Source organism: Dermacentor andersoni, chromosome 3 (assembly GCF_023375885.2).
Source record: "Dermacentor andersoni chromosome 3, qqDerAnde1_hic_scaffold, whole genome shotgun sequence".
Lineage (NCBI taxonomy): Eukaryota > Metazoa > Arthropoda > Arachnida > Ixodida > Ixodidae > Dermacentor > Dermacentor andersoni.
In genome coordinates, this window is record NC_092816.1 from 163,143,648 (window position 1) to 163,169,525 (window position 25,878).

The 25,878-nt window shown below is 46.6% G+C and overlaps 1 protein-coding gene across 1 annotated transcript; it reads left to right on the plus strand.

Annotated features, from left to right (window-relative positions):
* LOC126524522 (monocarboxylate transporter 14-like) lies at window positions 1–24,663 on the plus strand. Its single transcript, XM_050172821.3, has 4 exons — window positions 1–118; window positions 20,761–20,904; window positions 21,678–22,466; window positions 23,930–24,663. Exons 1-4 carry the CDS (start codon window positions 1–3, stop codon window positions 24,136–24,138), a joined length of 1,260 nt encoding a protein of 419 aa, XP_050028778.3. The 3' UTR covers window positions 24,139–24,663.
* The last annotated feature ends 1,215 nt before the right edge of the window (window positions 24,664–25,878 follow it).

Consider the following 25,878-nt stretch of genomic DNA (forward strand, 5'->3'; position numbering starts at 1 on the left):
ATGGCCGGGCGGCGTTCGGCGGGATTCCTATTTGTCGCCACAATGGAGACATTCCAGGTGAACAGGACCGAAGGCTCTTGGCCGATAATGGCGATGGGCGCAGTAGCTTTCCTGGCAGGTGAGAACAGCCGTTTTTACTACTGTGTGATTGAGTACCAGCAGTTTAAAAAGGCACTGACTTCTTATAAGCACCCGTACATTTTGGACACTGCAAACTAGCGTATGCGACTCCGTGCAAAAAAGTGCCACACGTCGGCGTTTTGTTTACTGGAAGAGGTTTACGTTTGATCTATGAAAAGGAGGGAACAAGAAGCCGCGCTTTTCCCATAATATTAAACCTTACCGTAAGGTGTGACAGTGTGATACAAAACACTTCACAAATATATTTATAGGATGTATTTACTTGCCGTTTACAACATCACATGGTTTTCACCTGTAAGCGGTGTGCAGTCAAGTCGCTTCTGCAGCCCGCGTGCTTGGAAATGTATGGATAGGTTAAGCATTACGAACCTGCAGACATAATAAAACGAGCTCAGTTTTCTTTACAAGTTAGAACGTGTTTCAAATATTGGAAACATAAAATTGAGAAACAAAAGCAGATATGGTGAAAGGGTGGCTGTTCCTGGCTTATTACTTACAGAAAGAATAGGAACAGGGAAAGGAAAGCCCGAGTTAGAGAATTAAATTATAGGGTTTTATGTGCCAAAACCGCTTTCAGATTATGATTATGAGATTATGAAATTGCCGTATTGGAGGACTACGGCAATTTCAACCACCTGGGTTTCGTTAACGTGCACTTAGATCTAAGTACAGGGGTCTTTTCGCATTTCGCCCCCACCGGAATGCTACCATCGTGGCCAGGATTCGATCACGTGACCTCGTGCTCAGCAGCCCAACACCATAGCCACTGAGCAACCACGGCGGGTGAGCACGAGTTGAAGAAAACATTGAAAGCTTGAAACTGTGAAGATGTAAACGCGCGGAAAAGGGATGGCAGGGGCAAAATATGGTCCTAACAGAAGAGCAATATGATAACAGGGGAGCAATATGGCTTGAGGCGTGCGATATGCACAACGTCACTGAAATTTGGGGCAGATGAGGCGCTGGTGCTCACTAGGGCGATTTCGTAGGTAACTGGAGTCACGGCCCGCAGCACTCGATATGGGCCTGTGTACCGGGGCAGTTTTTCTCACAGGCCAACGTGACGAGTCGGGAACCACAAGAGTACCAGAGATCCAGACGAAAAGTGGACGTCTCTGTGTTGGCGATCGTACAAGCGCCGTAGCTTCTCTTGAGAGGTCTGGAGGCGAGCGCGGGCAATTTCGCGAGCTTGGGCTGCCCTGGTGATGGCGTCAAGCGCATACTCGCTGGTCTCTGCTGCGGCGGATGGAAGGGATGCGTCCAGTGGCAATGTGGGTTCTCGGCCGAACATTAATGAATGGGGAATAGCCAATAGTTTCGTGACGCGAATAATTATATGCAAAAGTTACATAAGCTAGGGCATGGTCCCAATCAGTATGGTCGGACGAGACGTACTTTGCAAGCACGTCTGTTAGGGTGCGATTCAGACGCTCAGTGAGACAATTAGTCTGTGAATGGTAAGACGTAGTCAGCTTGGGCTTGGTGGAGCAGGACTGCAGGATGTCGCTGAACTTGCGGTAACCCGATCTGCACTCCGAGAATGTGTGCTAGAGTGCAGTCCTGCCCGCAGGACGGCAGGCGTCGTCACGACATACGTCGGGGTAAACTTCGTGTAGAACAGCCAGACACGGATATGTGCCGGTCTGTAGAAGTCTAACAGAAACGGCTTGTGCCCTATTCAACTTGGGGTGAGGGGATGGAAAGACCCTTTTAGACGTGGTGAATTTCTTCAACTCGTTGTGAGTAGCGGCAGCATCCCTGTGGCCGTAGGGAGGAGGGGAGTCGGCACTCCTTAAAGAGAAAGCGTGGTCGGTGAAGTCGTTCGCAGCCTCGTGAACAAACTCATTGAGGTTCGGGGGAGCACCCTCGACCGACCCTACGTGAGCGGGCAACCATTTGTCTAATACCTTTGGCCACTAGGTGGGGGCTTGTGGTCGTCGTGATGCCGCCGTGGTCGTTGCATCATCGTCATTCGTATCCGTCGCTTGTTATGAAATTATCACGTCACGGTCGTCGCTATGGTTTCACCTCACGCTGTCGTTTTACGATTCTCATCACTTCAGCAGAGTCATCCCATTGTTGTCATGTCGTCGTCATCATACCACCTTTGTTTTATCATCGAAGTCAAGTTTTCGTTTTTCTTTCAACGTACTCATACTATCGCCATTAAATAGTGATTATGTCAGTCTTGTGATGTCTTCATCCTCAGACAGTCGCTATTATATATCTGTTGCCAGATCGTCATCGTGATGCGGTCGTGGTCATGCTATTGCCGGCACATCAGTTTAATTATCCGACTCTCTTCATACCGTCGTTGTCACGTGATCTTCGTCAAGCCAACGTCGTAGTTTCGTTGTTATCCCATTGTCCTCATATCAATGTCATGCCATCGTTGTCATTGCGTCGTCATCATATTGTCGTCGTCATGCTAGCTTCGTCATACCGTCATCGTTAAACCACCTTTGTCGTGCAATTGCCATCATTCTTTCTTCATTCAATCGACACTCCGGCAGCGTCATACTGTCATGCTGATGACTTGTCTATATATATATATATATATATATATATATATATATATATATATATATATATATATATATATATATATATATATATATATATTTCTAACTAAGAAAGGACGAAAGTTATGGCATTTGGAAAAAGCACGCTAGGGGGCTAAGCAGTGCCGACGCACTTTGCGTGGGCTCCTGCATTTTTTGGTGCTTGAAGGTTTCACGCCACGCTGGCAGAGCTAACCCTACAAGGCTAAGCGGCCAGCCGAACGCGCGTGACCCGTGACCCGCGGAGCGTATACCGTGGCTCGTGAGCGCTCGTGAGCCGCTGCTCGCTCTCTTCGAGCGCGACTCCGCGCTGCCCCTGAGTACGAATGACTGACGCATCCGACGCAGCAAGAAGTGCACGAAAACTGAACCAAGAAAACAACAGCATTGAAATGCCGGTGGAGACGATACAAGAGCAGCAACAAGTGGAGGCGAAGTGGACGAATGACGAGAGCAGCGGAAGGGCGTTAACCATACAGGATAAATGGCACACATGCGAAACGAAAGGCAAGAAGACTCAGGTGCATACAAAACCTGCAGCCGAGGAAGCAGACCAACTACGAACGCAGCAAGCCGAAGCAACAATATCTATTGCGGAAACATGCCAGTGTATAGAAAACCGAGACTTCCGCCTTTGCCAGTGGACGACACGAAGATAATCTACAGACCTAAGGAGGGATTACAACTCTACAAATGGACATTGGTGGCAGTGACCCATGCCATCGGCCCAGCTAGCAAGTTGTCCCAAAAAGACTTCTATGACAACATCCAGATTCAAGTGTAACATGCCGAGAATATAATAATCGCAAGTACACCAAACAAAGACCTAGCGTACGACATGCTCCTCAAGATCACCAGCATCCAACTTGGAGGGCCCATTTACGAAGTTAAAGCACATGTCAGGACACCAGAGGACATCAACAAAGGCGTAATCTACAACATCCCGCCAGGCACGAGTGAAGAAGAACTACTAGATGGGCTACGAGTATCCGCAAGATACACGGTTCTCGCAGCACGCATGCTGGGAAGATCGTGAACAGCACTCATCTACGTCGACGGAGCGCGTGTTCCATACAACATCATATATAAATGCTGTGACTACCGCTGCAAACCATCCAGGAAATCCGTGCAATACTGCAGAACCTGCGGAAAACTAGGGCACCGGCATGATATCTGCCCGAAACCCCTTATCAACTTCTGCTACATGTTCGGTACGGAAGACCAACCGAAAGAACATGACTGCCAACCCAGTTGTAAAATCTGTCAACAACCCCATGAGACAGCAGTGAAGGGGTGCCGACATATACTGAAACGAAATCCACCACCGTACAAGGTCAGACTGCAATGGGAAAACAAGATCCAAGAGCAGCAACGCAGATGGAACTCAAATTCAGACTCACACTTCCCGGCTCTATCCGTATAAAGCAGTACCTCACTAAACAGTCCACGCAGATCCAGAAGTGACTCCAAATGAACAAGTGGTCAAGCAAACGATGGACCCCGGTCAAGATCACGATCTGGATCCCGTACACGCAACCCACAAAAGCGGGTCACGTATGCAGACGCTGCAGGAGTAAGCACACGAGCACAAGAACCCACGGAAACTGAACGAAACCTGCGAGCACAACTCCAAAATCAGTACGCCCTCATTGTCAAGCTCATACAAAGGTGCAAAGAACAAAACACCACCAATCAAGCCTCGAACCCTCAAGGAATGCCAAACATCCCATCGACCCTTACGGAAGAAAGAATCAAGGAAATGGTAACAATGGAGGTGCGGAAGCAGATACAGGAGATACAGATACCACTCTTGCAAAGGAGATAACACAACAGCTCCAGCAACACATCACCGCTCAGCTGGCCGCTATCCATCTTACCCTCCGAGACCTCAGCAACTTCATGTCCTATGCCAAGCAGAACCACGTAACGAAAGCCACAGTAGAAAAGCTACTCAACAATACCGACACGGCTCGCAAGAAAGCACGTAAAGATCTCCACAATGCAGCCAGACTGGAATCCATGGCCCAGGAAGGAGAGAACAATATCGAACAAGATGGCGAGTAATACCAAGAAGAGATTACCACAACTCCCAATGAAGCTGTGGCAATGGAACTGTCGCTCTATCCGAACCAAAAGAACAAACCTCCAAGAACTGACCAAACTGGGACAACCAGATATCATCGCTAACCAAGAAGCTTATCACGCCAATCTGCGCATACAGGGATATCATACACACACCGGATCTCAGAGAACAGCCATCCTGACGAAGAAAAATCTAACCACGCAAGATCACACAATTAAGGGAACAACCGTGGAACACACCCTAGTGGAAGTGCTACTTGAGAAGGAGACACACCAAAGACTATATGTATTAAGCTTATATAGCCCACCCAGGGGTCCGTTATCCGACTCTGTAAGTTTCATCATGCAAGCCAGAAGAGTCTCTAAAGGCCGTAAGCTCGCAATAATGGCGGATTTTAATGCCCCCCCCCCCCTCCCCCCCACAGCATGGGGTTACCAGCACACGATGAAGGAAGGAGCGCGCGTGCACGATTCGCCGCAACAGAATCACCTCACCCTCTGGAATGATCCCAAACTAACGACTCGAATAGGCAACAGCGTGTCCAGGAATACAAATCCCGACCCCACCTTTACAATACAAGGTGGAATGGACCCGACTGGTAGAAAATCTCGGCAGCGACCACCACAACCTTCAGCTTGAAATCCTGCACAATGAGAAGCCGAGCAGAACCGGAACGGCAAGGCTGACGGATTGGAAGGCCTTCCGAGAGCATGACATAGAAGAAAACATCGAAAATATTGAAGAGTGGCTCACCGAAGTGGTCAAGACGGCGGAGAAGCACATTAAAGTCATCCAACTCATGATGGACACGCCGGCTGTAGACTATCCCCTCCTACATTTTTGGGTTGCTAGAAGAGGACTGCTGAGGCGGTGGAAAAAGATGAAACTTAAGCGCAAACTACAGAGGCGGATTGCTCAAATAACAAAGCAAGCAGAAGAATACGGAGATCAACTCAGGAAGCAGAACTGACATAAGCTGTGCGACCAACTTCAAGGCACACTCAGCACGAAGAAGACCTGGCATATACTGAGAGCCCATATAGCTACCACCAGAATCAAAACCCAGCAAAAATATGACCTCGAGGAAATCATTAACTTCCATTCAGGAACTGAGAAACAAATTCTGGAGGAAATCAAGCGTAAACTTGTCGGAGACAATGCCCCGAAGGTCACCGATCCCCGACAGAACAAAGGCGAACCGAATCTCACCCTCGACAGCCCTTTCACGTTTCCTGAACTCCATGCCACCCTTGCCAAATTTACCCTTAACGCAGGATCTTACGAAACCTCCCAGACCAGGCCCTAAATGGGCTCCTCGACTACAGGATAACTGTTGGGAAAAAGGTGTGCTCCTGGCAGAATGGAAGCACGCAGAAGTCATTATGATCCCAAAACACAACAAGCCGCTACAAATCAGCAACCTACGGCCCATCTCCCTTACTTCCTGCGCTGGAAACCTTCTCGAACACATGGTTCACGATCTCCTCACCACATACCTTGAAGACTCAGGACTCATGCCCGACACAATGTTTGGCTTCCGACAGCTCCTCTCAGCACAAGATATACTACTACAGCTCAAGGAAGACCTCTTGGACCATCTAGAACGCCACAAAAAGTTCTCCATTTTAACAATAGATGTAAAAAGAGCCTTCGCTAATGCGAAGCATGAAGCAATCCTCCAAAGTCTCCAAGACACAAACTGCGGAATCCGGACCTACCAATAAGCACACGACTTTCTCAAAGATCGCACGGCTACGGTGGGTATCGGCAACATCCGAAGCGACAAGTACGAAATGCCCAACAAAGGAACTCCACAAGGGTCAGTCATTTCACCTTTTCTGTTCAATCTCGCCATGATTAAGCTCCCACAACAACTCAATGGCATCGAAGATTTAAGCCATGCAATATACGCCGACGATATAATGTTACGGACAAAAGCGTCCACAACCGGCCAACAGCAAACTGCCCTCCAAGAGGCAATCGATTAAATAGAACAGTACCTCTCAAAATGCGATCTCCAGTGCGCCCCCGAAAAATCAGAGCTACTTATACTCAAGGCAAGGACCCGGGGAAGACCACCTGCCTACGTCGCTCCAGATCCCAACGTCAGCCTCAATGGAATCATCATCATCATCATCATCAGCAGCAGCAGCAGCAGAAGCAGCAGCAGACTGGTTACGCCCACTGCATGGCATAGGCCTCTCCCATACTTCTCCAACTGCCCCGGTCATGTACTAATTGTGGTCATGTTGTCCCTGCAAACTTAATCTCATCCGCCCACCTAACTTTCTGCCGCCCTCTGCTACGCTTCCCTTCCCTTGGAATCCAATCCGTAACCCTTAATGACCATCGGTTATCTTCCCTCCTTATTACATGTCCTGCCCATGCCCATTTCTTTTTCTTGCTTTCAACTAAGCTATCATTAACTCGCGTTTGTTCCCTCACCCAATCTGCTTTTTCCTTATCCCTTAACGTTACACCTATCATTCTGCTTTCCATAGTTTGTTGCGTCGTTCTCAATTTCAGTAGAACCTTTTTCGTAAGCCTCCAGGTTTCTGCCCCGTACGGGAGTACTGGTAAGACATAGCTGTTATATACTTTTCTCTTGAGGGATAATGGCAACCTGCTGTTCATGATCTGTGAATGCCTGCCAAAGGCACCCCAGCCCATTCTCATTCTTCTGATTATTTCAGTCTCATGATCCGAATCCGCAGTCACTACCCGTCCTAAGTAGACGTATTCCCTTACCACTTCCAGTGCCTCGCTACCGATCGTAAACTGCTGTTCTCTTCCGAGACTGTTAAACATTACTTTAGTTTTCTGCAGATTAATTTTTAGACCCACCCTTCGGCTTTGCCTCTCCAGGTCCGTGAGCATGCATTGCAGTTGGTCCCCTGAGTTACTAAGCAAGGCAATATCATCAGCGAATAGCAAGTTAGTAAGATATTCTCCATAAACTCTTATCCCCAATTCTTCCCAATCAAGGTCTCTGAATACCTCCTGTAAACACGCTGTGAATAGCATTAGAGAGATCGTATCTCCCTGCCATACGCCTTTCTTTATTGGGATTTTCTTGCTTTCTTTATGAGGACTACGGTGGCTGTGGACCCACTATAGATATCTTTCAGTATTTTTACATACGGCTCGTCTACACCCTGATTCCGCAATGCCTCCATGACTGCTGAGGTTTCGACTGAATCAAACGCTTTCTCGTAATCAATGAAAGCTATATATAAGGGCTGGTTACATTCCGCACATTTCTCTATCACTTGATTGTGTGAATATGGTCTATTGTGGAGTAGCCTTTACGGAATCCTGCCTGGTCATTCGGTTGACGGAAGTCTGAGGTGTTCCTGATTCTATTTGCAATTACCTTAGTAAATTCTTTGTAGGCAACGGACAGTAAGCTGATCCGTCTATAGTTTTTCAAGTCTTTGGCGTCCCCTTTCTTATGAATTAGGATTATGTTAGCGTTTTTCCAAAATTCCGGTACGCTCGAAGTCATGAGGCATTGCCTATACAGGGTGGCCAGTTTTTCTAGGACAATCTGCCCACCATCCTTCAACAAATCTGCTGTTACCTGATCCTCCCCAGCTGCCTTCCCCGTTTGCATAGCTCCCAAGGCTTTCTTTACTTCTTGCGGCGTTACTTTTGGGATTTCAAATTCCTCTAGACTATTCTCTCTTCCATTATCGTCGTGGGTGCCACTAGTACTATATAAATCTCTATAGAACTCCTCAGCCCCTTTACGATCTCATCCATATTAGTAATGATATTGCCGGCTTTGTCTCTTAACGCATACACATATCAATGGAATCGATATCCCTCAAGTTGGCTCCCCCCGCGTCCTTGGCCTCACAATACATAAAGATGGTTCTGGCGCAGCTACACTGCGGAAGCTTCAGAAGACCCTAACACAAGTAACCCATCTCATTCGGTGTATAACCACCCAAAGAAGAGGACTTAAAGTGCAAGAAACTGTCCAATTAATCCATGCACTCCTTATAAGCCGGATGACATATGGCACCCCGTATCTACTCCTCAAGAAAGCTGAAACTGAAAAACTCAACATCATCATCAGAAAAGCAATCAAGAGCGCCCCAGGGCTGCCCAGTACGACCTCAACCACGACACTCCTCAAACTTGGCCTCCGTAACACCTGGGAAGAAATGAGCAAAGCGCACAGAGCCAGCCAGCTGGAACGCCTTAAGCTGACTCAAACAGGCAGAGCAGTACTTCGCAAACTCGCGTACAGCGAAAACTTCATAGCAGACTCAGACGCGAAAGCCCAACTGCCGCCACTTCTTCGTGACTCTATCTCAGTTGCTCCAATACCTCGCAACATGCATGCAACATACCACAAAGACAGAAGACAAGCAAGTGTTAGAGCGCTTAGCAAGAAATACTCAAAGAACCCCAGCACAAGATATACAGATGCGGACAAATACCCAGGTAGAAGAGCATACGCAATTACCGTGACAGACAACCAAGCGAAGGAGCTAATCGCTGCCACCATACCGGCCAGAAATCCAGAAACGGCGGAGGAAGTGGCCATCATCCTCGACATCGCCACATGCAGAGACACAGCAATCATCTTGAGCGACTCGCAAACGGCATGTAGAAACCTACGAAAAGGCCGAATTTCTGCAGTAGCAGTGAAGATTCTGAAAGAAATAACAAGACGCCAAACACTACCCGAAACCTACGTCGCATGGACCCCAGGCCACAGCACATGCTGCAGCACATGCTGCAGCACATGCAGCACATGCTGTCGCCCGAGAGCATAGCAGCCGGGATTTCCTGCCGCACGGTCTCCGGAAAGCGACGAGGGTGGAGAACATTCCCATCAACTACGCCGTAATATTGCAACATTACAGACTGGAAAGAAGACAATATCCTCTACCACATCCAAAATTAAGCAAGGAAGAAGCCACCGCCTTCCGCAGACTACAAACAAATACGTATGTACATGGAATTATCATGCCCCGAATGCACCCCACCAAATTCTCATACCGATGCCGGTATTGTGATGTACCAGACACGCTCCTACACATGGTGTTGGTGTGCCCACACCGCGAGAAAAACAGTCAGGATGACGCCTCCGAACCGCTACAAGCGATCGAAGAAACGTGGGAGGCAATGTTAAAGGCACAGAGCCTGGAAGGTCAGCGAAGTCTGGTGGACCGGGCCCAGGCTGCGGCATTAACCCAGTGGAAATCGCGCATCTTTCGGCTGCGTTGAAGTTTGAATTAAAAAAGGCGAGAGATAACTTTTTCTCGAATACTCTGACGAACTTCATGCACAGTCAGCCGCACAAATTCTGGCGCTATCTGTCAAAACCTGAAAACCCAATAGTACAAATTGAAATCGCTGGTGTTCCTACCCATGATGCACACACCATTGCTAACGCTTTTAATGCCCATTTTCAATCCGTGTTCACACGCTCTCCCCGTCCAAGTGATGTTTCGTTTGCATCTGATTCAGCCATGCCTGACGTAGTTATAGCTGAGCCAGGCATACTGAACCTGCTCTTGAACATTGACACAAAGAAAACGCCCGGCCCCGATAATATTTCCAATACGTTTCTAAAAAGATTTGCTGCCCAACTGGCTCCGTTCTTACACAGGATTTTTACGGCGTCTCTTCAAGCAGCTGCATTACCTTCAGACTGGCTCGTCGCAAAAGTAATCCCAATTCACAAAGGTGGAAATAGGTTGCACATAGACACATACCGACCAATTTCTTTAACAAGCTGTTGTTGCAAATTAATGGATCACATTATTAACAAACCCATTATTAGTTAGTTAGAAAACAATAACCTGATATACCCTAAACAGCATGGCTTCAGGAAGGGCCTTTCTACAGTGACACAGCTATTGGAAATTTCGCATGACTTTGCAGAGATAATTAATTCCGGATTACAAGGAGACGCCATATTCGTCGATTTCTCGAAAGCCTTCGATCGCGTGCCTCACTGTGAACTGATCGAAAAACTTAAACTTATTGGAATTGCATCTAACACTGTTGCATGGATAGCATCTTACCTCGCACACAGATCACAATATGTATCAGTAAACAATAATGAGTCAGAGAGCCTTGAAGTCTTTTCCGGTGTGCCACAGGGGTCCGTGCTGGGGCCATTGCTCTTTCTTGTGTATGTCAACGACATCCCATCATGTGTTGAGCCTAACGTAACCGTACGCCTTTTTGCAGATGATTGTGTTGTCTACACAACTGTTCGGTCTGTGGATGATCAAATTAAGCTAAACACCTCACTAAACAGCATTGCCAACTGGTGTGATAGGTGGGGAATGAAGTTCAACATCAGTAAAACAGCATGCATCACTTTTGCACATAAAAAGGTACCTAACATGTTCACTTACAACATAAGAGGCACGGCTATATTAAGATCAGATACTGTAAAATATTTGGGTGTGACAGTCTCGAGCTCGCTCAAATGGGACACTCATATTGACATCACATGTGCAAAGGCATTTAAGCAGCTCAATTTCTTACGTCGGAAATTGGCAACAGCACCATCCAATGTCAAATTAACTGCGTATAAAACCCTCGTTCAGCCAATACTTGAGTATGCCAGCATTGTATGGTCCCCGCAGCAGTCTTACCTCATTGATAAACTTGATAGAATACAGCGCATGGCACTCCGTTTCATTTATTCCAGATACTCTCCGTACGACAGCGTCACTGCTTTACGTGAACAAGCACATATCCCGACTCTAATATCAGGACGGCGTATCGCTGCCTTGAAGTTTCTTTTCCTTCTTTATCACGGACACATAAATATTGATAAAACAAAGTACATTAGGCCACCCTTCCAACATTCGGAAAGAGGAAATCACCGTAAGTGCATCAGACAGTTTTCTGCGCGTTGCAACACATTTAAATATTCATTTTTTCCATCTGCAATTGAAGCCTGGAACCGCCTGCCGGAACCAATTGCACATGTTGACTCCATCGAAGTATTTGCAACCAAGATACGTGCACTTTTTTATGATTAGGTCTGTTTCCGATTATGTACTGCTTTGCTACAACGTTGCGTTGCGCAACTGTGTTTTGGCCGTTTCCCACCACATCTGAATTGTTCGTAGCTCTTACCACTTCCCTGTATTATATGCCTAGTACTAATTGCTTTGGTCTGTCGTTTTGTTTGCGTGTTATATCTTTGAATTGTAATAATTGGCGTGTTTCATTACTTTCTTCTGTTTTGACCAATAATGTTTCGTTGTTTTGATTGTGACCCACTCCTGTATGAGCCTGTAAATGGCTTACAGTATTGCTAAATAAAATAAATAAATTAGCCAACGGCTTTCTGGACTGAGAGAGCCGCCTACCTAGGGCGAAGAAAGAACACTTTCTCAATGTTTCTTACAATAAACGTTCATTCCACCTCCTATTGCATTTGCTTTCACGGACGTTTCGACCGGAGGACCGGCCGAAACGTCAGCACGCAGTCCTGTATGTACATATATATATATATAAACGAGAAGAAAGGGGGTTAACCGAGGGGCCCGATTTTTATTTGTCATATCATAAAAAGCCAACAAACACTGACACCAAGGACAACATAGGGGAAATTACTTTGCTTAATAAATGAAATAAACAAATGATAAATTAATGGAAATGAAAGTGGATGGAAAAACAACTTGCCGCAGGTGGGAACAGAACCCACAACCTTCGCATTTCGTGTGCGATGCTCTACCAAATGAACTACCGAGGCGCGTTCTCACGTTCTCGTGACGCCTGCGGCAAAAAGGACGTTCCACGCGCGCCGCCAAGGTCTGTTAGTGGTGGCGCTGCCTAACACTCCCAGGGTTCTACTATGACACATAAATACCCAAGAAAGTGGATGGGGAAACAGCGCCGCGGTAGCTCAATTGGCAGAGCATCGCACGCGAAGTCCGAAGGTTGTGGGTTCGGTTCCTACCTGCGGCAAGTTGTTTCTTCATCCACTTTCATTTCCATTAATTTATGGTTTCTTTATTGCATTTATTAGGCACAAGTAATTTCCCCTATGTTGTCCTTGGTGTCAGTGTTTGTTGGCTATATATATATATATATATATATATATATATATATATATATATAGCGGGAGCCACAGAAATATCAGAATTATCATTACACGGAGCCCCGAAGCTCTCCGCCGCCGCGCGGGTCTTCTGGAGAGCCCGAGAGATGAGTTGTGCCGTAATCTTTTTAATATGCCAGACTTGTGCACGGGAATGACTTGCTACTAGGTAGGCATGTGGGACCCGCTTATATATATAAGATAGAGGACCACTCACATAGTAACATAGGTACTATTGCATGTAGTTCGAATCTAAATCGAAGCGCATCGAAAAAAAAAATAAGAAAAAGAAAACAGGTCGAACGCTTTCCCTTATTCTTCAGCAATAGTTCCATTTTTTTCCCTAACGGTGTACGGAGAGATGAAGACAATGCTGATGCTGCTACAGAATTATTCACTAAAACGTTTAAATAGGTACTGCCTAAATAAATGCAAATAACGTTTTGTAAGAACACAACTTCCGCAGCGCCAGACAGGAATAATATAACCAACTCTAATGGAAAACCTCCCTATAGCGCCCATGCTATGATATTAATAACTACAAGGGAGCCGCCATGTTGCTCCTCTGAGCAGGTGCGCAGGCGCTGGCGACAAGATACAATTCATACGAGAGCCGTAATAAACGCAATCGTGAACCTCATTATGGAATTGCGCCACCGAGTTCAGGCGCCTGCGAATTTATGCTTTCACGTGGAGTAAGTTTCACATCACAATTTAGTGATAGTCATCGAATTTTCTTAAAAATGTACGGAATAGACTTTACAGACTGCACATACGTACGTATGTAAACGCTAAAAACAAGAAGGGGCTGACAGATGGAATAGCACACTGTGGTATAAAGTTTGTAAACAGGGATGAAGTGCCTCAGACAGGCTGGCCAACGTTTCGATAGGAGGACCTATCTTCGTCAAAGGCGGCCTCGTCATCCTCGGCGTGTTAGTTTTAAAGGGTTAGTGCAGTGACGTCACGTGCGGGTGTTGTCGCTGGCGGCTGGTTTTAAAGAGAGAGATTACAAGAGGAAACAAGCGCTGTCGTCCGACGTCTGTGAGCTTCATTCTCAAGACGAGGGGACAGGAGCGTGAGAGTGGGCACGCGGGAGAAAAGAAAAGAAATAGATGCAGAAAAAAAGGGGAGAAAAAAAAAAAGGGGGTGGGGGTGGGGAAAACCAGGGCGGCACCAAGACAGACAAAGAAGGGGGAGTGAAAGAAATAGACAGAGAAAAGTGAAATCTTTCAGACATACGGGGGCTTGGGAGCGTGTTGGGGATGCGAAAGTTTAGGAGGTATTCAGGGGGAGTCGTTGGCGGCATGTTTTTGAGGCATTAAAACGGCCGGTCAAGCGGTCAGCGCGCGAGTAACACAAATGACAAAAAAAAAAAAAAAGGGAAAGGACAAACCCCAGCCAAAAAAAAACATGAGTTGAAAGTGACTTGAGTAGCATAGTAGTAATACGTCGAGTAATTTTGAAATAGTTAAGGTGGCGACGAGGAGTCTGAAAGGGTGACTGAAAGGCAGCGGCATGGTCTTTCAAGGGGCACTGCCCCACGCGCTTAACGTAGGTGTCGTTACGGCGGCCTCCAGAGATGGCGATACTCTGGGTTGAGGCGCCGAAAAAGGCATATTGACTTCGGAATGTGTTGTCGAGGGGATTTCAAGAAAAAAAAAAAGATTTAAAAAAAAAGGGGGGGGGAGGGAAGGGAGAGGGGGAGGGGGCCGAAACCGGTATAACAAACAGGAGGGTGACGCGCGCAGAAGGGGGCAAGTGTACATGGAAGAATGGGATCGTACAGTTGGTATAGACGTAAAAACCTGAAAGAGTACATTAAATTGAGTAGTAGGCAGGAAAAAAATTTTTTCGAAATGGAAGAGTAGGTGAGGTTAAGAATTAAAGTTGGCTGGTGGCCTAATGTGTTTTGTGTATTGGTTGATGATATGAGAGTTTCAGATTTAAGTTACAGCTTTTAAAGATTCTAAGTTGCCGCGTGCCAAATTAATTCCTGTCGGGTGTAGGCAATTAAACTTGTGTATGAGGTATGATTCCGTATACTTCCTTTCGCGAGGGGAACGGAAATTTGTTTGTAGTATATAGAGCCTTGCTTTGTCAAACACATGTCCATGTTCATTAAAGTGGCTGGCTACTGCTTTGGGTAAATTGTGTTTTGTGTCCGCGCGGTGACCATTGAGTCTTGTATTAATTTGTTGTCCAGTCTCACCTATGTATTGTTTGCTACAAGCAGCGCATTCTAGACAGTAGACTACGTTGCTTGATGTGCAGGTGAAAGCCGAAGTTACCTTGTGTGTGTAATTCGACGCTGTACTTTTTACTGTAGTAGTAGATTGAATGTGTTTGCATGTAGAGCACCTGGGGCGGCCACAGGGATTGGTTCCCAACTTCTTCTTTTTCTGTAGTTTGGCGTGCACAAGGACATCTTTAAAATTAGTGTTGCGTCTGTAGGCCACTCTGGGAGGGTCGGGAAAAATCTTCTTAAGTTTCTGGTTGCTGGTGAGAATCGGGTAGTATTTACTTAGGATGTTATTCACGTTTGGGAGTGCGTTTGAGAATTTAGTAGTAAGAAGAGGCGTTGTTGTTCTTGTGATCCTCGGGCGGGGTTTGAGGACCTCGGCTCGATCAAGTTTGGTTGCAGCGATGTAAGCTGTTTGAAGGTCACTGTTTGGGTGGTTCCTGTTTGATAGCGTTTCTTTAAGGTGATCGAGTCTATCTATGTAGTCTTGGTTTTCAACGCAAATGCGACGTGGTCGTGTGGCTTGGCCTTTAAAGATGCCTTGTTTGCAATGTCTGGGATGGTGGCTGGTATATTCTAGGTACTGTTGTTTGTCGAAAGGTTTCCTATACAGCGTTGTCTTTAGTTCACCATTGTCAATGTATATTGTTGTGTCCAGAAAGTTTATGCGCTCAGTTGAGGATTCTGATGTGAATTTTATTGTTGGGTGAACAGAATTTAGAAAGGCTACATATTTATCTAGACTGTCTTGACCATGTCCCCAGATTATGAGTATGTCGTCTATGTATCGTAGGTATGTGTGGGGCTTGGTAGTGCAGCGCGATAAGAAATCTGTTTCTAGAGTCCCCATAAATATGTTCGCGTAGCTTGGTGCAAAAGGCGTACCCATGCTTGTACCATGTATCTGTAGGTAGTAACTCTCTTCAAATTCGAAGTAGTTATGTGTGAGAACTAATTCAAGGAGAGACAGGTAGACTTCAGTAGAGTGTTGTGCACTGTGTTTAGACAGCGTTTGTTTTATCGAAGATAAACCATCAGGGATAGGAATGTTGGTGTACAGCGCCGTGACGTCTAGTGTTGCGAGAATTGTGTTGTGGGGTAGTGTGCCTTTAGTATTAATGTCTTCTATAATTCTCAGCAGGTGGGGCGTATCTTGTACAAATGACGGAAGTGCTTTTGGCAAGTCACCAAGGTAGTGGTTAAGGAATGTGGAGATGCTCTCTGTCGGGGTGTTGTTGTTTGATACTATCGGACGGCCTGGGATAATAGCAGTGTATAGTTCAGCGGATGGAATTTTATGAATTTTCGGAAGGAGGTAAAAACGTCCGGCAGTTTTGTTGCTTGGTTTAAGAAATTTGTATTCTGATGGTGTTATCAATTCATCAGCCAAAAGTGATTTCAGCCTGTTGGTAATTGTCACTGTGTAGGACAATGTCGGATCATTATCTAGTTTGCGGTAATGTTCTGGGTTGTTTAGTTGTCTGTAAGCCTCGTGCTTGTATTTTTCTATTGGCCAAATAACTATACTTCCACCCTTATCTGCTTCCTTAATAACAATGTCATTCCGGCAGCTCAGATTTGAAATGATATGACTCTCCGACGCAGTTATGTTTTTAGGTCGCTTAGATGTCTTGGATTGGCTTATAATTTCTTTAGTGATAGTTTTAAGGTATATGTCAAGTTCTATGGCTTGTTCTGGTTCGGGAGTCCAAGTGGATTGGGCTCTAAGTGGTGTCGTCCCGGTGTCTGGTGTGTCTGCAAAAAAGTGTCGGATACGCATTCGTCGGGAGAATTCTGAGAGGTCCTTGTGAAGCTCGAATTCATTTATTGTGTTATTCGTGGGGCAAAAGTTTAAGCCCTTGCTGAGTACGGCTATTTCTTTTTGACTTAATGTTTTAGAAATGTCTATAACATTGGAGCGGTTTAGTTCTGTGGAAATTTCCTTCCTGTCTGGTACTTCTAAGCTCGAGGTCCCTCTTGTCTGGGTGTGGTGGCTGTTTGGCTGGAAGGTTGTTTTTTGATTAAAATTTGCTTTTTTCCTTTGTTTTTGAACCAATTTTCTAGATTGTTTTTCGCCGTAATGTTCTAAATCTCTCTTCTCATCTGGTGTCAGGGTTATGTTCGAAACTTTTAACCACAGACTTAGGAACATAACCCTGACACCAGATGAGAAGAGAGATTTAGAACATTACCTACTCTTCACCTACTCACCTACTCTTCCTCAGCCAGCCTGTCTGAGGCACTTCATCCCTGTTTACAAACTTTATACCACAGTATGTAAACGCTGTATTTTACATTATTTTTAGTTATTGTTCGTTTTGCGAAAATGAGTGGTAGAAACAGGGTGGCATCTTGATAGTTGCCACTTGTTTCACCCAGTGTTTCCTCTAAAGGACGCATTATATCTCTATGGTGTCAGACGCCTACTGGCTGCTGATTTTAAACACTACCGCCAAATGCTTGAGACTTTATCATGCAATCTTGCATTACGGTTCCTTAAACCCAGCGTTTACGCACATTTGTAATGTTTGTTGACAAATGTGTTGTCAGAACAGATTAGGTTACCTGCTATTGGCTCCATAATTTTCTTATTGGCAGGAATAAGGAAAAAAAAAATTCCTGGCAGATTAGACGGCGCCAGGTATAGTTGTCGACAGCGACAGAGACAAGAACTTTATTAGAGTGTTTAGAGGAACTTGATTGGGGGGTACCGAAGGCTCCGCAATCAAGTTAGTGGCTCCGCCCACGACGGGACAGGGAGGTGGTGACTCTCCGCGACGTCGCGGGCCCTTTGGACGGCCTGTAGTTGGTTTGTGAAATCCGAGCCCTTCAGCAAGGCGTCCCACTTGGATTTGTATTGAAAGTCAGAGCCCACGTTGTACGGGCACAGCCAGACCATGTGGTCGAAGGGGCAGCACGCGTGACCGCACTTGGAGCACGACTGCGGGAAGTTGGGGTCTATCCAACTAAGCGCTCTTGGGGTGAGGTAAGACCTCGTTTGTAAAAGCCTGAAAGTAACAGCCTGAGCCCTGTTCGGTTTCGGGCTGGGAAGAGGGAATTTCCTCCTGCTGTGTCTTCAATGCGACGTAATTTCGTGAAAGGTGGTAAGGTAATCTTTGAAGGGGCAATACTGTGGGAGAGCCGGACCATTAGCTCGGGCGCGGTTCGTGACTTCACGCGCCAGGCAGTTGGCCCACTCGTTAGGGTTGCAACCTGCTTGGTTAGTTACGTCGTTCATGTGGGCCGGGAACCACGCTATGGTATGACCTCCAGTTTCTTCTCCCGTAGTAATACGAAAGGATCTGTTGACGATGTCCGCTGCTTGTTTAGAAACTAGAGCGCACGAGAAAGCCCTCACCGCCGTGCGCGAGTCGGATAAGATGGTCGCCGGCCTTTTGCGGCTTGAACAGCCAAGGCTATCGCGGTTTCCTCCGCCTAGTTCGCGTGCTTAGCGTAGATTGACGCGGCGCTGATAAGTGTTCCGCGCGCGTCAACGACCGTGATTGCAAACCTATCTTCGCTGCCATATTTGGCGGCGTCGATGAAGAACGCATGTCGACAAGTATAATTAAATCACATAGGTAATGCGTTAGTGTAAGGCAAAATAAGAAGGTATGATAATGAATGTCGCCCCAAATATCGTGTCATAACGGAATGCATTATGACATGTACGGCGCGATCCGTTACAAGAAATATACTGGCATATGTACGTGTAGCGCACAAATACGTGTCACAATGGTGCGCACTCAAAAGACAATGACGACATGCCCAGCAGGCTGATGATGCGCGAGCAGTGGAATCAACGCAATCATGCTTAAGCCTGGTCGAGCGGGCTCCACTAAAATATGAATTCTGGACACGAGGCACCAGCGTCTTTATGGTTTTTCTTCACCCACAAATTGGTGGCTCCGGACTTCGCGCATTCTCTCTTGGCTCCGGGTGCCTCAGCGGGTTCGCTGAGGCACCAGGAGCATTTGAAGAGGGCACCGTTTAAAAACAGGCCCTCAGACTTCTTGGGCGCAAGCCAATCACGCACCACGATCATGCACTGCCGCCAGCGCCACGAGACCGCGAGCCCGAGGTCTCCACTCTCAAGCTCCCGGAGTTCTCGTCGTAGGACTCGGAACTTTGGGTTATTACCATCTAATCCTTGTTCCGTCACCAATGCCTCAGTTCGCAGTTGACCATGTTCGACCATGTCATTGGAACGCTTCTACCGTACCTGCTGACGTTACCAACTACGCGTACCGTCTACGCAGCGCTATGCGTACTTTACCTGTCGTTGCCCCTTGACAATGACGTTCTTCCCGGCGTGTATACGTCAACCCTGGCCTTGAGAATTGCATGCACGTCTTTGTGCCCATGACGCTGTGCGTCCTCCCTTACGGCCGCCGTGTGATGGTCGGTTCAATGTACTCAAGCGTGAACCTAAAAACCTTCTATCGCTCATCAACGGCCGCGAAGATACGGTCTTCGTGGACCGTCTGAAGCCTGTCTACTTGGACTCTGATTCATTAACCATTTCTGCGGTCACATCGCATTCCCACCTGGTCAGCCCTACTCGCCGCGTGCGTTTCCCACCACCACCATCCTCGCTTCGCCATTCGTCTAGCTCACGGATTCCCCGCTAGAAGGGGGGCACTGTAGCGCACTACTACGGGCAACAATAGTCCGATCACTAAAGGCGACGGTGGCACGCCCAGCACGCTGACGGTGCGTGAGCAGTGGAATCGGCAGAATAAGGCTACCGCCTAACTGAGCGGGCTCGGCTAAAATATAATTTATGGACACCAGGAGCATTCGAAAAAGGCACCGTTTAAAAACAGGCCCTCAGACTTCTAGGGCGCAAGCCAATCACGCACCATTTCATTTATTCGTTTCCCGAGCATCAGGGTCAAATAAAGGGTGCTCCTCTCAACGTCAACTAGTTGGCTCACATGGCTGCGCACGAACTTGCCCACTCTGTTACCCCCGACCTTTGGGATTCCGACTCCCCAGAGAATAGGGACACGCCCTCCACCTACAACGAGATTACTAAACACTACTATCTGAGCCGTACAACCTACTTCGTTCCTCATCCGCGGCTCAATAAAGCTCAAGCAATAACGCTCCGTCTACTGCAAACAAATACGTATCCCGATCCGTCGCTCTTACATAAAATCTATCCGGATACTTACACCGATGGTACTTGCCGCGATTGTGGAGAAATAGTCACGTTAGAACATACGCTCTGGCGGTGTGCGCGGTCGCGCTCTATCATTGTTAACAGCTCGGCTAGATAGGAGGCGGTTCTCGGCAGCCCTCTTCTGGCTGACCAACTCTGGGCTGTTGAGCCAGCCCACGATGCGGCCGAGAGGCTCTGCCTTCAGTTTCCCACGTGGGAGCGGCCCGCTTCGTGAAGACTCACGATCTGCAGGACTTCAATAAAGTTTTACCATGCAATGTGATACCAGGCATCAGCGTCTGCGTGGTTTTTCTGCACCGCGGTACGTGCTTTATGTGCATGCGCATTGTGTGCGCTTGTAATATATTTTGTGCAAGAAATCCTGCCATAAATGTAATAATCCGTTCGGGTATGACTTATATATATATGTATATATATATATAGCAGTGTCAGCACAACACGAACTTAGTATTATTCTTCCAGGTTTCATTACGGGACCGGTGGCTCACAGATTCTACGCTCGTCCAGTTATCATCGCAGGAGCGGTGATTTCAGGAGCAGGCGCAATTCTCACCTTTTTTGCAACAAATATTGGATTCATGACGCTTACACTGGGCGTAATACACGGTAAGGCACCTTTATCTGTACGTAACGATGGCACAAGAAAATATACAACTTTGTGGCACGGAGACTCCAGCAATGGGGCAAAGGCCATTCTCCTGCTGAATGCGGAATCCTACTTTTGCTTTTTAACCTCTGAGACTGCACTTGCCTACAGGTGTGGAGGAGATACATATATTCTTCAAGAGATCACAGAGTACGGTATTGAACCATTGTTGTTATAATTATTACGGAGCCCTGTGTAAGAGCGTTTAACACATATCAGTTGCCACTTTGGATAGAAAACGCCTCTAATAATCAATCCTCATTGCTGTCCCCTTCAGCCTCTCTGAAACCTTTACGGGCGGTTGCTTGTGTATCGCAGCTCGTAAAACTTCCAATTAAGTCTTAGTGGTTTGGTGTGAATTACTTTTCTTTTTCGTTTAGTGAAGCATTAAGCTAATTTGTTATTACTGTACCGCAATTGTCGTGAGCGTAGCGCGGTATCTGAGTGACACATAAGCAGCCCAATCACGAAGCTTACCGCTAACTTAAATGAGCTCGTTTAGCCTAATTATGCTAATTTGGACTGTTACAGTTATCAGAGCATAGCGCGCGGGGACCCATATCATTCACCGAGACACCCTGCGTCAGGGTGTCTGTAGCATTTGGTAAAGAGTGTTCGCCTGAAATAAGACCATACCACGTCGTTACACGCAAAATGTCACGTTAAGTCAGTGTTTTATTGGGGATGAAATCACCTAATGCGTTTTGCCCTTCTCTTCTTTCCATGGTCACAGCCATAGGAGCAGGTATGGTGTTAATAGTGGCCCCTACAATAATCAGCGAGCACTTCGTCAAGAACAAGGGCCTCGCGATGGGCGTCAACTTCACTGGCGTCACCGCTGGTCTTTTCGTATTTCCCAAACTTCTGGAGTACCTCACCGCCACCTATGGCCTACGTGGTGCCCTTCTGATCTTCGGCGCCATCATCATGAACGGGCTTGCATTTAGCCTCTTCCCCCGCACCCCTGCTTGGAGGAAAGCTCGTCCGGGCAAGAAAGAACTCGCTGCTCAATTTCCTTCGAAAGCCATCGACGATGAAGGAACCAACGAGCTACGCCATGCATTGACGGTGTTTAAAAGCCCCGCTTTTTACCTCATAATATACAGCTTTAACGCTTACTGCTTTGGATATGAGTGCTACATGTCGCTTTTCGTCGACTTTGCCTGCGATCGAGGAGTAGCGCTGTCCACTGCCGTTACCGTGATGTCGGCGGGAGCAATCTCCGAGATCTTCGGGAGATTCACATTGCCGGCAGCAGCCGACCGCGGCCTGCTGAATATCAAGACGGCTCTCGTGCTAACATTAGCTGGCGAGGCGGTGGCGTTTCTTGTTCTTCCTTTGCTACACTCTCAAGGACTTATTTTCACTGTGGCCTTTGTCATAGCCTTCATCATCGGCACTGGAATGGTAATTTTTCCAGTGACCCTGGTGTCTTACTTCGGACACGAGAAGATGTCAGTCTCCTTCGGCATTGTCGTCGCGTCAGCCGGGATGCTATCATTTGTGAAGCCGTGTTTGATAGGTGAGACTTATTCGTGTTACTCTCGCCATGAATTTAGCAATCACTTTGTTTTTGCTGTAATGCGGAATGCGCTTAGGTAGAGCGAAGAGTACAAATGTGCCATGCGGCAAAAATTGAACTCAACAACAACACAAATAAATAACAGGTTACAGTTACCATTAGGGAAACCCACCAGGGTTGAAAAGGCATTCTTGCCATACATAAGTTCTTGCGCCGCAATACTCTTTGCAGCGCAATGCTTGGTAAGAAACGAGTTCCATTTGTCCGCATGGAACTTGCATAATAGACGGGACTACAGCAATTTAGGAACCTCATGTCGCAGTGCTATCCTTTACATGATCTCCTTGGTATTGATGTGCACATCTTTTGGGAGAAAACTTTGGTGCGTTCAATTACTCTGTGACAGATCAACCTACTACTTGTTCAAAGGCTTTGTGTTGCTCGCAAACTGGTTTAATCGAAAGGTGATCACTGCTAGAACAGAACAGAACTTGATTCCCAACTACCATATGTTATCGCTTGTATTTCACAAAGCACGTCGTCCTTCTAAGCTTCACTGTGCATCATTACCTTATCGTAACGGTATGATTTCTCTACATATGCATTGACTTGAAAATTAGCAGACGTCATCGGCAGTTTGCAAAAGAAAGCAAAATAAGATGCTCGCCCCTATGTGTCCTGTCTGCCTGCCTAAATTTTTGGATTCCAATTATTTGTTCCTCAAAGCTTCCTTCACGGTACCAATAAAGGTAAAACCTTGAGTCTATTTCGCAACGTGCTAGCTGACCTGTGCATTCAGCTGAAGTGAAGCGAAACGGATAAATTACCGATAGAAGACCCATGACTTGGTTGGTCATTACGACCTTCGTTTGGGAGACTGTGCGCGACTTTCTTTACTGTAGCCCGTATAGGGATCTGCTCTGAGCTTGTCACGTCTGGAAATAGAAGGAATCTTGAGAATTTGTGAAGCCACGAGTTTTAAGAATTGCTTGTCACACATATTCTGTGACTGATTCTGCCAGAAAAGTGGACGGCCAAGCAGTATGGCCTTTATCTCGTAGATCTCGGCCAGTATTGTTTAGCAGGACGATGTTTTATCAATAATGTTGAAGGATTGACAGCCAACGTATTAGCAGGAAAATCGCATACAAAGCCTAGTGGTGTACTACGACGAAAAAAATATAGTCGGTATCTGAGAAATAGGCTATACATTATTCTATCTGGGTATATTTCTGACGTCCATGCACGATATAAAAATTAAACTATGCTTACCTTTTGGGCGGCCTTTGTACACAGCTCGGTTGTTAGTCAGATAATTCTGGCCGATGCTTGTATCGTTTAGTAACTCTAGTTTTATCAACAATTTTAGGTTGGCAACTTCTACGCATCCAAAACTTCTATTTTATCAGATTTATTTAGCGAGAAAATTTATAACATGACCACTCTTCCGTTTCTTTTTGCAGGGCACTTCAGGGACAGAGTAGGTGCCTATGACTGGCTCTTTGTGATTTGTGGCGTTCTCAACGGAATTGGAGCCGCTCTTTGGATTGTAGTGCTTGCGTTGGAAAGAAGCAGGAGCAAAAGGAAACTTATCAACAATGAAAACGCAACGCAAGAAACTATTATTACTACGAAATATAGCAATAGCTTTCTGCACGAAGTTCCGAGGTGAAAGAAGAGAAACGAGCGCTGTGAATAGTAGAGTGCCATAACGGGAGGTATTTTTCATGCGATTCTCTGTGTAGTCTGAGCCTTCTTGTGCAGTTGGAGGCCGGGCACTATGTACGAACCGCACTGATCAGACAGCAGGGGTGCGATCGCTGATCGTTGTTCGAAACAGGCGTTCAGTTTGCTTTCAATATCGCCTCAGCGATTGCCTAGGCCACGCCTAGGCCAATCGCTTCAGGCGGAAGTGACCGCAACCTAAACGCTCATTTCGAACAAGAATCCGATCACGCTCCAGTAACTCATCACCTCGTACTTTTCTAATAATAACTCATAATCCCCCTTTCCATTCGTTTGTTTTCCTGCCTGTTTACGGTACTGTGGAGTAGCAGATGACGGGCACGGCCAATCCCACCGCTTTTTTTGTCTTTAAACGTTCTTACTTTTCTCCACCATGCAATCGGCAATTTTCCTAAACTAGGATAGGTGAAACCGATTACAAGGGCTGCGAATAAAATTTCTTTGACTTCTATACTTTTTTTCTGTTGTGTCGGAGATTGGTGGAGCTTTGTGCCAGGGATCTTCTGCGAGATGGCTAATGTACCCATATTAATGCGAATGAGATTAAGCCTACTTCAGCGGCTTTGATCCATCTATCTATCTATCTATCTATCTATCTATCTATCTATCTATCTATCTATCTATCTATCTATCTATCTATCTATCTATCTATCTGTCCGTCCGTCCGTCCGTCCGTCCGTCCGTCCGTCCGTCCGTCCGTCCGTCCGTCCGTCCGTCCGTCCGTCTGTCCGTCTGTCCGTCTGTCCGTCTGTCCGTCTGTGTACAAAGTTTTCTACCTGCTTGAGCCGCTAGGTATGTGCTGCTGGTCCTGAGGCCATCGTGGTCGTACCAGCATTCATTTTGGTTTCGTGGTATATCACTATCGTCATGCCGTCGCCGTAACGCGTTCTGCTATGCTCATGTGGCCCAAGTTATTTACCAGCTTGGTCCACGAGGTAAGGTTTCCCGGTCGTTATGGCGCAGTGGCAGTTGTGTCACCGTAATTTCAGCTTTGTAATCCGACACTCGTTATGCATTCGGGGTGACACCGCCATAATGCCGTCGCGGCTTCGTGATCTGACTGTAGCCATGCTGTCATCGTCACACCTTGTGACTCAGTGGTCAAAGTTTCTTAATAGTTTGTGCCAGTAGGCATATGTTCGGGATCATGACTCCATCGTCGTCGTCACATTTGGTCTTTTTGCTTGCAGTGCTATACTGTTATGCGCAGGACAAAAAGAGACAAACCCACCTTTGTATAACAGTGAAGCGCAGCAAGCAGAAAGATGCCATACCAGCTTCCTCCAGTAGAAACTTTATTGTAAATCTCGTCATTTCAGCTCTGTCATCCGTCTATCGTCCTGCCGCCATTATCGCGCCATGGTCCTCACACAGTTGTGGGCATGCGGTCGTCGTCACGCTGTACATTTATTAGTGTCACCGCTCAAGTAACATCATGAAATTGTCACGCAGTCGTCACATCGACTTCGTCGTTCCATCGTGGTCAATGCTATCACGTAGTAGTGATGGTGACACAGTGTCCAATCTGTGAATGACGAAACTAACTTTTATTAGGCGAACTTCTGCCCTCAAAACCAGGTTTCCCAAAGCACAGCAATGGCGGCAAGCACGAATGGCGATCGTCGAAAATGGATGCGTCGGTGAAGCCCGTCGGCATTTATGCATG

Excerpts from the sequence above, each read along its gene's own strand:
- LOC126524522 (XM_050172821.3), top strand. The coding sequence starts at position 1 with ATGGCCGGGCGGCGTTCGGCGGGATTCCTATTTGTCGCCACAATGGAG. Across the intron at positions 20,905-21,677 it reads TACACTGGGCGTAATACACG|CCATAGGAGCAGGTATGGTG; the intron begins GTAAGGCACCTT and ends CCATGGTCACAG. Across the intron at positions 22,467-23,929 it reads TGTGAAGCCGTGTTTGATAG|GGCACTTCAGGGACAGAGTA; the intron begins GTGAGACTTATT and ends TTCTTTTTGCAG.